Source organism: Dama dama, chromosome 24, assembly GCF_033118175.1.
Source record: "Dama dama isolate Ldn47 chromosome 24, ASM3311817v1, whole genome shotgun sequence".
NCBI lineage: Eukaryota > Metazoa > Chordata > Mammalia > Artiodactyla > Cervidae > Dama > Dama dama.
In genome coordinates, this window is record NC_083704.1 from 5,581,186 (window position 1) to 5,595,192 (window position 14,007).

Genomic DNA, 14,007 nt, shown 5'->3' on the forward strand with positions numbered 1-14,007 from the left:
TTTATTGGAGTATAGTTGCTATACAATGTTGTGTTAGGGTCTACTGTACATCCAAATGAGTCAGCCTTACATAGTAAGTATATCCCCGCCTTTTTGGACTTCCTTCTCATTACATCACCACACTGCCTTAAGGAGAGCTCTCTGTGCTATACAGGGTGTTCTCATTGCATGCATGCTTAGCTGCTCAACCTGTCCTACTCTTTGCAACCTCATGGACTGTACCCTGCCAGACTCCTCAGTCCTTGGGATTTTCCAGGCAAGAATGCTGGAGTGGGTTTGACATTTCCTCAGTCAGGGGATCTTCTCAACCCAGGGATCGAACCTGCATGTTTTATGCCTCCTTCATTGGCAGGTGGGTTCTTACAACTAGTGCCACCTGGGACAGTTTAGTTACCTGTTTTATATCAACAGTGTATATATCTCAACACCACTCTCCCAATTCTTGTTATTAGTGAGGCTGTGCAGTGGTATCTCAAGGGATTTACAATTCATATTTCCTTAACAATTATGCATATTGAAATTCTTTTCGTATGGTTTTTGACAATTCATATATTTTTGTAAATGAAATGTATTAAGATTAGATTTCTTAAAAATTGTCTGGTTGTATTTTGATCAGTGAATAGTGAAGGATCTGTATGCATTCTGAGTAGAAATCCTTGCCAACATTACTCAGTATGAATATTTTTCCTAGTCTGTGGCTTTCCTAGTCTTTGTACTCCTCAAAACTCTCCCTCAGTTCACTTTTTTCCTATTTCTCACTATCAGTATGTGGCCTCACCTTAGCGTTTATAGAGAAAATGATGTTTAAAAAAATAATTGATATTCATTCTTCCTTACTGTAATGTAAGTACTAAATTGATCTAACCTATTCCCTACTTCCACGGTATTAAAAGTGATGGCTAATGTCTCTCTGTTAAAGATTTCACACACAGTATCAATCCTGTACATAATGCTATGTAGCAATATCAGCCTCAGAGGAGACTCTAGTTCCCAAAGCATCAAATTAATGTTATACTTTTGAGAAACAAAGGCAATTTTAATTGGCTTTTAGTTTTTTTTTTTTTTTATACTCTAGGGACTATACTTAAGAAATATAAATCACCCCCTCTTATTTTTTTCAAAATGTCTTTATTTCAGTTTTACAGGTAAGTCATTTTATATACTTGTTCACTAAGTATAAGTTTTGCTCTTTTTTTGTGGAGATTAGTATTCACCATAGGCAAAAAAAAAAAAAAAAAAAAAAATGCATTTAAAAGCATCCCACATCCATTTTTCTTCACAGTACTTGCTTCTAACTGAGATTATGTCATATATCTTCCCCCGACCAAATGAGTCTTTTTTAATGGTGAAGATTTCAGCAAGTCTAGAAATTGTAAAGGGACCAGGAAAGAAAATGATACACAGAATTCCTAGGTTCAAATATTTGGCTTAATCATAAGCTCCAGATGTCTTCATTCTGAGTCCTGGGATCACATCAGGAAGAAGATGGAAAGTACACAGGGATAAGAAGTGCCAGCGTGATGGCTCTGCAACCAGACAGTGCAGAGAGAGCCATCATGCTCACAATACAAAAGGACACGCATTGCCTAAAATAGGAATTCTAATGCCGATGGGCTTCCGTGTGTGTGTGTGTGTGTGTGTGTGTGTGTGTGTGTGTGTGTGTGTGTGTGTCGGGGCCGGGGGTGGTGTATGTGTGTGTGTATGTGAATTTAACCTTTTAGAATTCAAATTTTCCAACTCCTGGAAATGAACTAATGCTTTATGTAAACTACAGAAAACAGATGAGAAGTGTGTTCCAGGCAGCACAGTTAAATACAAGGACCACTTCTGTACTTGTAAAAACCACTGTGCTGCCTCAAAGGATAAATCAGAGTTTAACAAGTCAAAGACAGCTACCCCACAACATGACTCCAATTCAGAGGAGACAAGTAGTGCTGTGGTTTCCAAACAGTACATGATACACCTTTATCTCTGGGTTTAGTGCTTATTCCTTCTCCTACAATATATACTTCGTGAGGCTGGAGATTTGTTTCATTGTTGTAGCACTAGAACCTAGAACAGGGGAAAAAATCAACACTTACAGTGTAAAAGAATAAACGAGTGCATGTATGAATTCTTCATTCTGTTTATTCTTAATCGTATCGAGATAAATTTCACTAATTTAATGTCCTTTGAATGAAATAAAGTCATACAACTATGGGTTTCAGTTGAAAATGCAGTACTGAACATTTATATTCTATTTCTGAAACAATCAGTTCAATGCAGTTTAGTCGCTCAGTCATGCCCAACTTTTTGTGATCCCGTGGACTGCAGCACGCCAGATTTGCCTGTTCATCACCAACTCTGGAATCTTGCTCAAACCCATGTCCATCAGGTTGGTGATGCCATCCAACCATCTCATCCTCTGTCATCCCCTTCTCCTCCTGCCTTCAATCTATCCCAGCATTAGGGGCTTTTCCAATGAGTCAGTTCTTTGCATCAGGTGGACAAAGCATTAGAGTTTCAGCTTCAGAATCAGTCCTTCTAATGAATATTCAGGACTGATTTCCTTTAGGATTGACTGGTTTGATCTCCTCGCAGTCCAAGGGACTCTCAAGAGTCTTCTCCAACACCACAGTTCAAAAGCATTAATTCTTTGGCACTCAGCTTTCTTCATAGCACAGTTCTCACTTTATAGTCCAATGCTGCTTGGAGGGATCTGAAACAATAGGCTGTAAGAACTGATGGGGCTCTTGAAATACAGTTTTCTTCATTTGTTTATTTGAAAGATGTTGATGATGCCTTGTTGCTTTTCATACCTGATTTTCATATCTTTGGCTTTTTGTTCCCACAAAGTTTGAAAAAAAAATCAAAGTATAGTCCCCTTAAAAGATATAAATGTATGCATATATATAATATGCAATATTATTAGATCATAGCATTTATTAATATATATTGTTAATAATCAACATAGAATAATTAATGTTATAATTAATATATTGTATATAAAATTTAATATATAATCATATATAAATTATAATAATCAATATACAATATTAAATATTATAACATATATAATTAATATATTAATAAATAATTGATATAAAATTGTGGTATGTAATATATAATATTATATACCAGTATTTGATTAATGATATATGTATATATACAAACAAGGGAGAGCTTGAGATATAGTGAGAAAAGCCAGAATAGTACTGAGATATAGGATTAAATATTTGTGCAGAAATCCTGATGAATTTGTTGAAAAACCAAATAGAAATTTCTTTGTAGATGAATTGATCAATGAGTAAATGTTAAAGGTATGGAATGAATGCAGAGCCTGTATCACACAGAATTCTTCACTTTCTTTGTCACTTTCAATTCTCAAGGAATAAGAATATGTTTTCCCCAAATCACACAATAGTGACTGAATTCATTCTCCTGGGACTCACAGATGACCCGGCACTACAGAAGGCCCTGTTTGGGGTGTTCCTGGTGATCTACCTAATCACACTGGTGGGAAATCTGAGCATGGTCGTGCTCATCAGGGCCAATCCCCACCTCCAGACTCCCATGTATTTCTTTCTCAGCCACCTCTCCTTTGTAGACCTTTGCTATTCCTCCAATATTACTCCAAATATGCTGCACAATTTCCTCTCAGACCAGAAGACCATCTCCTATGCTGGATGCTTCACACAGTGTCTTCTCTTCATTGCCCTGGTGATCACTGAACTTTATCTCCTTGCTTCAATGGCCTTGGATCGCTATGCAGCCATCTGCAGCCCTCTACATTACAGCACCAGGATGTCCAAGGATGTTTGCATCTTTCTAGTCACAGTCCCTTATACTTGTGGTCTCCTCAATGGCCTCTCTCAGGCCCTGCTGACCTTTCATTTGTCCTTCTGTGACTCCCTTGAGATCAACCATTTCTACTGTGCTGATCCTCCTCTGATAATGTTGGCCTGCTCTGACACCTATGTCAAAAAGATGTCGATGTTTGTGGTTGCTGGTTTCACTCTCTCAAGCTCTCTCTTCATCATTCTTCTGTCCTACATCTTCATCATTGCAGCCGTCTTGAGGATGCATTCTGCAAAAGGCAGGTACAAAGCCTTTTCTACTTGTGGTTCCCACCTGACAACAGTCACTCTATTTTATGGAACCCTCTTCTGCATGTACTTAAGGCCTCCATCTAAGAACTCTGTAGAGGAGTCCAAAATAATTGCAGTCTTTTATACATTTTTGAGCCCAATGTTGAACCCATTGATCTACAGTGTAAGGAACAAGCATGTGATCCATGCCATGAGGCATATGATTAAGGTAACTTTTTTTTCATAGAATTACAGTTTAGGTGCTTATTCATATTTAAGGTGTCTGTAATAACACAGAGGTTCCTTCAAAGGAAAAACCTATTAGTCTATCGTCATGATTAGTTTATCTTCATGAGTTCTCACTGATATTGCATAATTTCTCCTCAAAATTTATACTTTAAAGACAAATGTTTTCAATAAGCTCATTTAATATTTTACTAAATTTATTCACTTGGGGATAAGTAATATATTAATATTAATTCACTCTGATGTGAACATTGCCAATCCATCTTCTTTGAATTAAATGGTCTACAGAGCCATAGTGAGGCTCAAAATAGGATGATTGCTTTTTAGCTTCTTTTAAAATTTTATAAAAAAGTTTCTTCTTCAATGTGTGATATAGAGCAATCACTCCAGTGCCTCACTAGTCACTGGAATCACTTCAGGGAAATTTGAAGTACATGGATCACCCATAGCTTTAAAATTTTTATAAATTTCACCCCAACCAATATTATAGATATCCTGAGAAACTTTTTACCCAATTATAAATATTGGTTGTGGTTTGCAATTTTGAAAATGAAGTCTCAACACCTGCTTATGAGCTTCCAGGAATAGGGATCCAATTCAGTCATTATTATAGTATAATGGCAGTCTAGATATATTTTTTTCATGTTTTTGCTCTAAATTATAATAAATTTATTGAGTAAACATAGCCTAGCAATTGGCTTCTGTAGACACAAGAATGCCCTAAAACAATATACAAATGAAGAGGTGTGTAGATATCTTTCAGAAAGTGAACAGTGATGTTTTATTTGGTTCATAACTATGGCAGAAATCAGCTCAACACTGTAAAGCAATTTTCTAACAATTAAAAAAAAATTCAAAAGTGGTTGCTCATTATTTTCTAGGCAAGTATGTTCCAATAGTTTCCAAAATATCTTTTAAGAAGTGAAAGTCCCTTAGTCGTGTCCAACTCTTTGGGACCCCATGGATTATACAGTCCATGAAATTCTCCTGGCCAGAATACTGGAGTGGGTAGCCTTTCCCTTCTCCTGGAGATCTTCCCAACCCAGGGATCCAAACCAGACCTCCCGCAGTGCAGGCTGATTCTTTACCAGCTGGGCCACCAGGGAATCCTAAGAATACTGGAGTGGATAGTATATCCCTTCCCCAGTGGATCTTCCCAACCCAGGAATGGAACTGTGGTCTCCTGCATTGCAGTCAGATTCTTTTCCAGTTGAGATACACGGGAAGCTGTCTTTTGAGAAAATTAGTAGCAAAGAAAGTTATATAAAAAGATACATAATTCATCCACACTGATCCTTGCATTAATTAGTGAGCTATATTGTTCTATATTGAAACATATATTGAATTTTAAATGGCCTTGAATGCTTCAGTTCAGTTCAGTTCAGTTGCTCAGTCATGTCCGACTCTTTGTAACCCCATGGACCGCAGCATGCCAGGCCTCCCTGTCCATCACCAACTCCTGGAGTTCACTCAAACTCATGTCCACTGAGTCAGTGATGCCATCCAACCATCTCATCCTCTGTCGTCCCCTTCTCCTCCTTCCTTCAATCTTTTCCAGCATCAGGGTCTTTTCAAATGAGGCAGTTCTTCACATTAGGTGGCCAAAGCACTGGAGTTTCAGTTTCAGCTTCAGTCCCTCCAATGAACACCCAGGACTGATCTCCTTTAAGATAGACTGGTTGTATCTCCTTGTAGTCCAAGGGACTCTCAAGAGTCTTCCCCAACGCCACAGTTCAAAAGCATCGATTCTTCTGCACTCAGCTTTCTATATAGTCCAACTCTCACATTCTGTACATACATAAGTATTCCAATATTGTGCATTCCAATTTTAACTAAGACCACAATAATAAGTGGTCATATGAAAGGAACTGCTATATTTACTGTAATGTGTTCAAATCATTTTCCAGAAAATCATCCAAATAACCTGAAGTTTTAGAAACCAGGACTTCATTCTTAAGTCTCAGTTGATTGAGGCTAATTCTATCAAAAATATTATTTATAAATAAATAAAAAAACAGAAGTGAAGGAGTAACATTCATCAGTAGTATGTCCCAAATCAAAGGATAGCTTCTGTATTTAGTTGTTCTATTTTCTCAATAAGTTAAAACATTTAGTTATTCTTACAATTAATATGACAAAATTGGAAGCATTTTACATGTATAAGTTTGAAGATTAATTTTTACTTGATAGTATTGTGCTTGTAATTTTCTACGGACTATGTATTTTTAGTGAACATTGTTTTTAATGTGGTATAATACACAGAATTAAAGAATTGAACTTAATTACAAAAATATTGCAATTCATTTAAAGATACATAAATTGAAAAATACTGAAATCTTGACAGATTCTTTACCAACTGAGCTATCAGGGAATCCCTGAAATATTCTAGATAAAATTAAATTTCAATTTTGGAATGAAAGCACAATTTACTTGTAATCTCCTGTTAAAGAAAATTGCTCTGAGCATTTGGCATATGTATATTTTCATTTAGTTTATATTGCAAACCATTATTTCATTATATCAATATATCCCATTTTTTTATATTGATAATTGACTCACATTTGTATGTACATATCCCTCTGTTTCTTGAGGATATTCAAAATGTATACTTTTTGAATTAAAGATTTTGAATTTTTTAAAAGACCTGCCTAAGTTTTTATACAGGTAAATTTTTCTCCAGAAAGCATTGAACATTTATACTTATGACTATTAATTAATATTTGAGAGTAATCATATAAATGTACCTTAAAAATATTAGAAAATATCAGTTAAAATGATTTATTTCCTTGTTTTCTCAACTGAAGTTCTTAGGGAAGGAATATGTTTTAATTAAAACAAAAGAAGAAATGTTTAACAAATAAATGATATACATTATGTTGATTGATTTTGCTATCAATCTTATTTCTGATGATTCCTCCCCTGAGAATATATATATATATGTATATAGCTTTTTTTTCTGCTTTTAGTTCTATGACTTTTCTCCACTATACACAATTTCTGTAGTAAAACAAGTTATTATATTATGTTCTTTATTTTTCATTGCCATATTTTATAGAGATATCTCAAATTATTCTATATATGGCTTCCTTGGTGGCTCAGATGGTACATAATCTGCCTGCAATTCAGGAGATCCAGATTTGATCCTGGGTTGAGAAGACCCTCTGGAAAAGGAAATGGCAACCATCTCCAGTATTCTGGCCTGGAGAATTCCATGGGCAGGGAGCCTGGTGGGCAGCAGTCCATGGGGTCGCAAAGAGTGGGACACAACTAAGCAAGTAACACTCTCACTTCCACTTTCATTCTAGATACAATTTTATTGTACGTTGTAATATTGCATATAACTTTTCTCTCACATTTTTATCTATTTCTTCCTACAATTTATCAAGCTTTTATCTCTCACTAATTTGTGATGTTATCTTCATTGTACACTAAATACATTCACTGTTATTTCTTCTTTAACCAATATGTTGATTAAGCCAATATATTATATTGTATATTTTGCATTTTAAGCAAAATTCCTAAACTTGCTATAGATTGGTGTTTTAATTTCTTATAGAGAAAATCTGGGTTTCCCTTGTAGCTCAGTGGTAAAGAACCCACCTGCAATGTGGGGACCACAAGAGACTTCTGAGTGGGGAAAATCCCCTGGAGGAGAAAATGGCAACTCACTCCAGAATTCATGGCTAGAGAATTCCACGGACAGAGGAGCCTGGTGGCTACAGTCCACAGGGTCATGCAAACAGTCAGACATGACTGAAGCCACTGAGGATGCAGGCACAGAGAAAATTCATCTTCAATATTTTTCACGTTCAAATTTATCCCAGAAGAATATAAATCAGATGCTTTTAGCTATATAATATTTTTTCCAGTTATATATGTACATGTGTCAGAGTTCTCTGGGCTAACACACAGGATCCTTGTTGTTTTCCTATTTTAAACATAACAATGTGCACATGTCATTCCCAAACTCCCAGTCTCTCTCTCTGCCCCAGCCTTCCCCCTTGGCAACCATTGGTTTGTTCTCTAAGTCTGTGAGTCTCTTGGATTTTATCATAAAATAATTTAAAACTGAGCACCACCCAAGTTGACAAAAGATTTTATTGCAAATAAGAAAAAGTGAAAATAGTACAAAAATATGATGTTATTAATTTCATAGAAATCATATGAACAATGACATACTGAAGGCTCTGCATATTGAATTGATAAAAATTAACAAATGTTAAAATTAGTGAATAAAATTATTGTTAATAAAAATATGAATTAAGATACTGCTTTGTGTATCTGTATTTAAGAGAGTTTAAAAAGACCAGCGCTTTTATACACTGATTATGTCAAGAAAAATAATAATACACATTTTTTCTAGAAATTTATTTAACATGTTTCAAGAGTCTTAAAAATGTACACTTTCAGTAAGTCCAATTTTAAGCATGTGCAGAAGCATAATGAGAAAACTAAGTGAAGATTTTCATTATAATATTTGTTTCATATTTGAGAGAAAGGAAAAAAGTGATATATTAAAACAGACAGCCCTCGTATTGCATGATCTCACCTAACTGAAACCATAGAACCTGGAAATGTGTCCTCACTTCGTGTGGATTTCAGCGACCTTGGCACTGGGCAAAATGAGGACTACCTGCATTCAGTACTGGGTTAGGCGCAGGCAGACACCAGACAGACCAGAGGCTGTACCAACGTAACTAGAACACCCGGAAGGGTGCGCTGGTTGTGATCGTAAAGAGGAATTTGACTATCGCATGACAGATTTCGCATTAGAATGTTACACAGACATTAAAGGAGTTTCCAATTAAGAAAAGGTCAAAGTATTTTATGTTACTTTATGAAGGATGAGGTCACATTGATATGTACATGATGATGACTTTGTAAAATACTAGGCTTAAGGAAAATTAAAATTAGTTCTTTCTGTGTACCAATTTTCCATGATAATCAATTATTGTATTTAAATGAGCAAGAAAATGGAAAATGAATATTTCCAAACTCATCCAACCCAAAATATAAAATTAAAGGATCTTTATTTATTAAAAGTAATATTGGAATATGAAAAGAGAAAAAAGCAGGGGTTCAAAATCTGTTCTCTAAAAGTATTCAACTGGTTGGTGATCCAAGGTCCTTGTAATTCAAGCTCCTACTGTTTGTCCCTACTGTACTTTTAAAAATATGGTGCTTGTGAATAGGTTGAGATGTTCAAGGGTAAACAAGCCATCTTTATTTGTTTGTTAAGAGTGAGTGACAAAGACAATTATCAATATTTCTATTATTTTTTAATCTGGAACCTTTTTTTTTTTTATTTTACTTCTCAAGAGAAAATTCATCCAAGTAAAGGATTTTTTCTTCTTGAGATTAAATATCACAGTAGCTATGATACTATACTATAAAATTGAGAAATAGCAAAATAAATAAAAGTTGAATTCCAATAAGTTGTTTTTGATACATGGATGTTTTCTTTGTTGCATTTGTGTCTACTATCTTCACACAATAAAATGATATTCCCAGTGTTATTAAGGGTGTGAGAAAATTATGGTACTCATTTGCTGGGGTTGATGTCATACATGACTAAATCCAGAAAGAAAATAAAAATATAAAGGTAACTAAGAATCAAATGGTGGAAGTCTACCATAATGTAATAGTTACACTAGAAGCCATAACTTATATGCATATTTTCCTAAAGTTAGAAAAAACAAAAACTTGTTAAATATTAAAAGGAAGTGGTGAAATATGTGTGCCATATCAATGTTAATTTACATTATGCTTTTAAATAAAGATCAATTCCAAAGATTATCAAGCAGTCTGGAAAATACAACTTGGTTTCAAAACACTAAAACCAAGTTTCCATGCATATTAGAATAGTTGTTATTTTAAAATTGTTTGTGGATAGACAAGAACTGAAAGGTAATATGTAAAATTATGGCACAATAATTTTTAACATTGTAGGAAAAAGTGATAAAAATCTCTTATATAAGAAATGAAAACTCCAAGTCAGGAAAGTGTAGCTTCCATTCATAAGGGTGTCTGCTTTGATTAAAGGAAGCTAATGAAATAAATTATTGGATTATTAAAATTACAATATCAGGGCTTTGTTTCAAATAATAACTGGGAGATAGTGAAGGACAGGGAAGTCTGGTGTTCTGTAGTCCATGGGGTCACAAAGAGTTGACATGATTGAGTGAACAACAATGATAAAACATATATGTTTTACATTCAAATGATATAGACAGGCATTCATCAAAGGTTTATTCAGAACACACATTGAAGATTAGCAAAATGAGATTTTTGAGAGGATAATCAGCTTTCATTAAGGGAATATGTCATATATCACAGGGAAGTAAATTAGCTTCTTATTGAGGAAATATACTGTAATGCACATTGCTTTGCTGCTAAGAGTACCTCAGTGATGCTCAATATTGAAGACTTAGGAAGAAAAAGGAAGAAATATATGCCAAGCAAGTGAAAATGAGTCCTTGAGTGAGACTAAAAGCTTAAACCTGCTTAATCATAAGAAACTGACATCTGTTGTTGCATTTTCTTCCAAACTATACTTCCATTCTTTGTTTCCATTAGACTCGATCCCAAGCTCTGCAAATATGTATGTGAGTGTGCATGTGTGCTGAGTCAGGTCTGATTCTTTGCGACTCCATGGACTGTAGCCTTCCAGGCTCCTCTGTCCATGGATTCTCCAGGCAAGAATACTGGAGTGGAATGGATTCTCCAGGCAAGATGGTATATTCTGGGGTTGCTTTTGAGACACTTTTTTCTTTCTTTCTTTCTTTCTTTTTTAAGCTGGGAAACTGTCAAAAGAGAACTCTTCTTCATTGTACCAACGTTTCTCATAAATATTCTTCTTAAAGCCTGTTTTACATCATTGTTCCCGAGGCTATAGATAAATGGATTCAGCATGGAATTCACAAAAATGCAAATCACTGACACAATTTTCCCTTGTTCCACAGATTGCTTGTTTGCGGGTCTCAGATACATGCAAGTCAGGGACCCGTAGAACATAGCGACAGCTGTCAAGTGGGAGCCACAGGTGGAGAAGGCTTTGCCCTGCCCTTCACTGGAATGGATCCTCATAATGGTGACAAAAATGAAAATGCAGGAGATGAGGATAATGAGTAAGGAACTGTGAGGTTAATCCCTGTGCACACAAACAAGGCAGTTTGCTTTATGTAAGTGTCAGAACATGTCAACATTAAGAGGGGCGGGTCAGCACAGTAGAAATGGTTGATGGTGTTGGATCCACAAAAGGACAAGTGGGAAGTCAATATTACCTGCATTGTGCCCACCATAGACCCCCAGAGGGACGGGAAAGTGACCAGGCAGATGCACAGTGACCTGGACATCCTTCCGCTGTAATGCAGGGGGTTGCAGATTGCCATGTACTTGTCATAGGCCATAACGCCAAGCATATAATACTCAGTAAGAAGCAGTCACAAAAACAAAACATTGTGCTAGGCACCCCACCTAGGAAATGGTTTTTTTTCTCTGATAAGAAGTTTACGAGCATCTGAGGAGAGACATTTGTAGAGTGAAATATGTCTGCACATGCTAAATGGGTGAGGAAAAAGTACATGGGGGTTTGCACCGGGGAGTGAATCTGATTAATAAAATCATCCCAATGTTCCCAGTCAAGGTGATGAGATAAATCAGGAGAAACACCATAAAAAGGATGGGCTGCAGCTCTTGTTGACTGGTAAGTCCCAGCAGAATAAACTCAGTCTCCTCTGTGCCATTGTGTGAGGGAAATGTATCCATTTTCATATTCTCTAATAAGAGATGAAATGTTTTCAGATATAAAAAGAAATAGGTTGTATGAAATTCAAAAATAGACAAAATAAATCAGCACTAAGACAAACTGGTTTTCAAAAGAGAGATCTAACTAAGTTGTTACTACCCTGAGAGGTGGAAGAATTCCACTAGATGCCTCAGATGGTTGGTGGTGCTGAGTAAACTGGATACTCTATTTCATGAGCAAGTTTTGAAGTCCATGCAGCATCAATGCAGGCTGCTCCGCAATCTCCACTTATCTCTACTAAAATGTATAGAATCTGACTTAACTCTTTGGTGTCCCTCATTAGGCTATGGACTAGGAAGCACTGATGCTCAAACAAACTACTGCTTTTGTTTGATCATGACATAATGCTGGATCAGGGAATGGAGAAAATGGTTGGTTTTCTGTACATTGGTTCTATTTTTGTCAGTAAAGGTGAACATTCCATAATCAGAGTAGTATACTCTTCTTGAGAGCCTGTGTACATTTATTCAGATTCAGTTTCTTCCTTATTTCTTACTTACTTCCCAGCAGCAATAAACCTCTCCTGGTTCCTTGATATTCTGTCCCTCCCATTTCCTTTGTTTAAAATCAACAGTAGATAGTCCAGGATTATTTCTTTGTCTGGTCCGCACTATGATCTCACTGATCTCTCACTCTTTATCTTGATGTACACTGTGTTTAGCATCTTCATTGTTTGCTGCAATACTGTTTCTGTTCTATGCTTTGGTTTTCTGGCCACAAGGCATGGGATCTTGGCTCCCTAACCAGGGGTTGGACTGGTGTCCTTGCACTGGAAAGAAGTTTTCACCCCTGGACTGCCAGGGAAGCCCCTCACTAATTTCTTATTAATTCACACATCTCAGTTTATTTTATATTACATATATGTGTGTGTGTGTGTGTGTGTGTATTTCAGATTCACATTTCAATTAATTTCATACCTTTGACTTCATACCTTATATCTCAACTATCTGAAAGTCTTGTCTGCTCTACCTTTAACACATTACTTATTGAATATTACAGCAGCTTGTCAGCATTTTCTCTGCTACCAGTCAAATCTAAGCTACTCTAATGTCTAAGCTACTATAATGATTTTCCTTCTTCCACATTTGAAATCTTCTATCCTCCAACACAAGCCAATTATATTTTTTTTTGCATATTTACTTTTTCTTTTAATTTTTAAATTATGAAAAGATGCTAACACACTTGCAGGATCCTTGGAAAATACATATCAAAGTTATATATATTTCCACTATATATTGGAATTTTTAAATAGGTAAATTAAGATATTTAGCTGATGTTTTAATATCAAACTCTCAAAAATTAATTGAATGAATATACAAAGAAGTAGAAGGATATATTAGACTGAAATGCACTGTGAACCAATTCAATGTAATTAAGATTTGTACAATTTTAACATAACAGTGGTATACAAATTCTATTCAAGTTTCCATAGAGTATAAATGAGAAGACACTGGAACATATCCAGGAATATAAGACTGCCACTGATCTTTTATAAACACAAATCACATCATGTTGGTGACCTGGTAAAATGGCACTACACTTTCCATCACACTTGGGCTTAAAATTTAACTTCTTATCAGGGTCTGCAAGGGGTTGTGTGATGTCTTCTCATACATTTCTCCAAATTCTTCTATCAATTTCTCTTCGGCCCTTTTTTCCTGCCACATTGACTGTCTTGTTGTGCCTTAAACTCGACTAATATGTTACTACCTGAGGGCCTTTGCACATACTGTTCTAGCTGCCTAGAATGTTCTTCTCTCAGATCGTTAAATGATTCACTTCATCACTTCATTTAGATCTCTCTTCTCATGACACCTACTCTGGAAAGCTTACCTAGGCCTCTTCTCTAAATTAGTCAATACCAAATAGCTCTCTAATCAAGCATCA

The 14,007-nt window shown here is 35.7% G+C and overlaps 1 protein-coding gene and 1 pseudogene across 1 annotated transcript; one reads left to right on the forward strand and one right to left on the reverse strand.

Moving 5' to 3' along the window:
• The first annotated feature begins 3,378 nt into the window (after nucleotides 1–3,378).
• On the forward strand, nucleotides 3,379–4,314 carry LOC133046210 (olfactory receptor 5M10-like). Its single transcript, XM_061129132.1, has one exon. It carries the CDS (start codon nucleotides 3,379–3,381, stop codon nucleotides 4,312–4,314), a length of 936 nt encoding a protein of 311 aa, XP_060985115.1.
• A 4,638-nt stretch (nucleotides 4,315–8,952) lies between these two features.
• Nucleotides 8,953–12,080, reverse strand: LOC133046211 (olfactory receptor 5M5-like; annotated as a pseudogene).
• Between the last annotated feature and the right edge of the window lie 1,927 nt (nucleotides 12,081–14,007).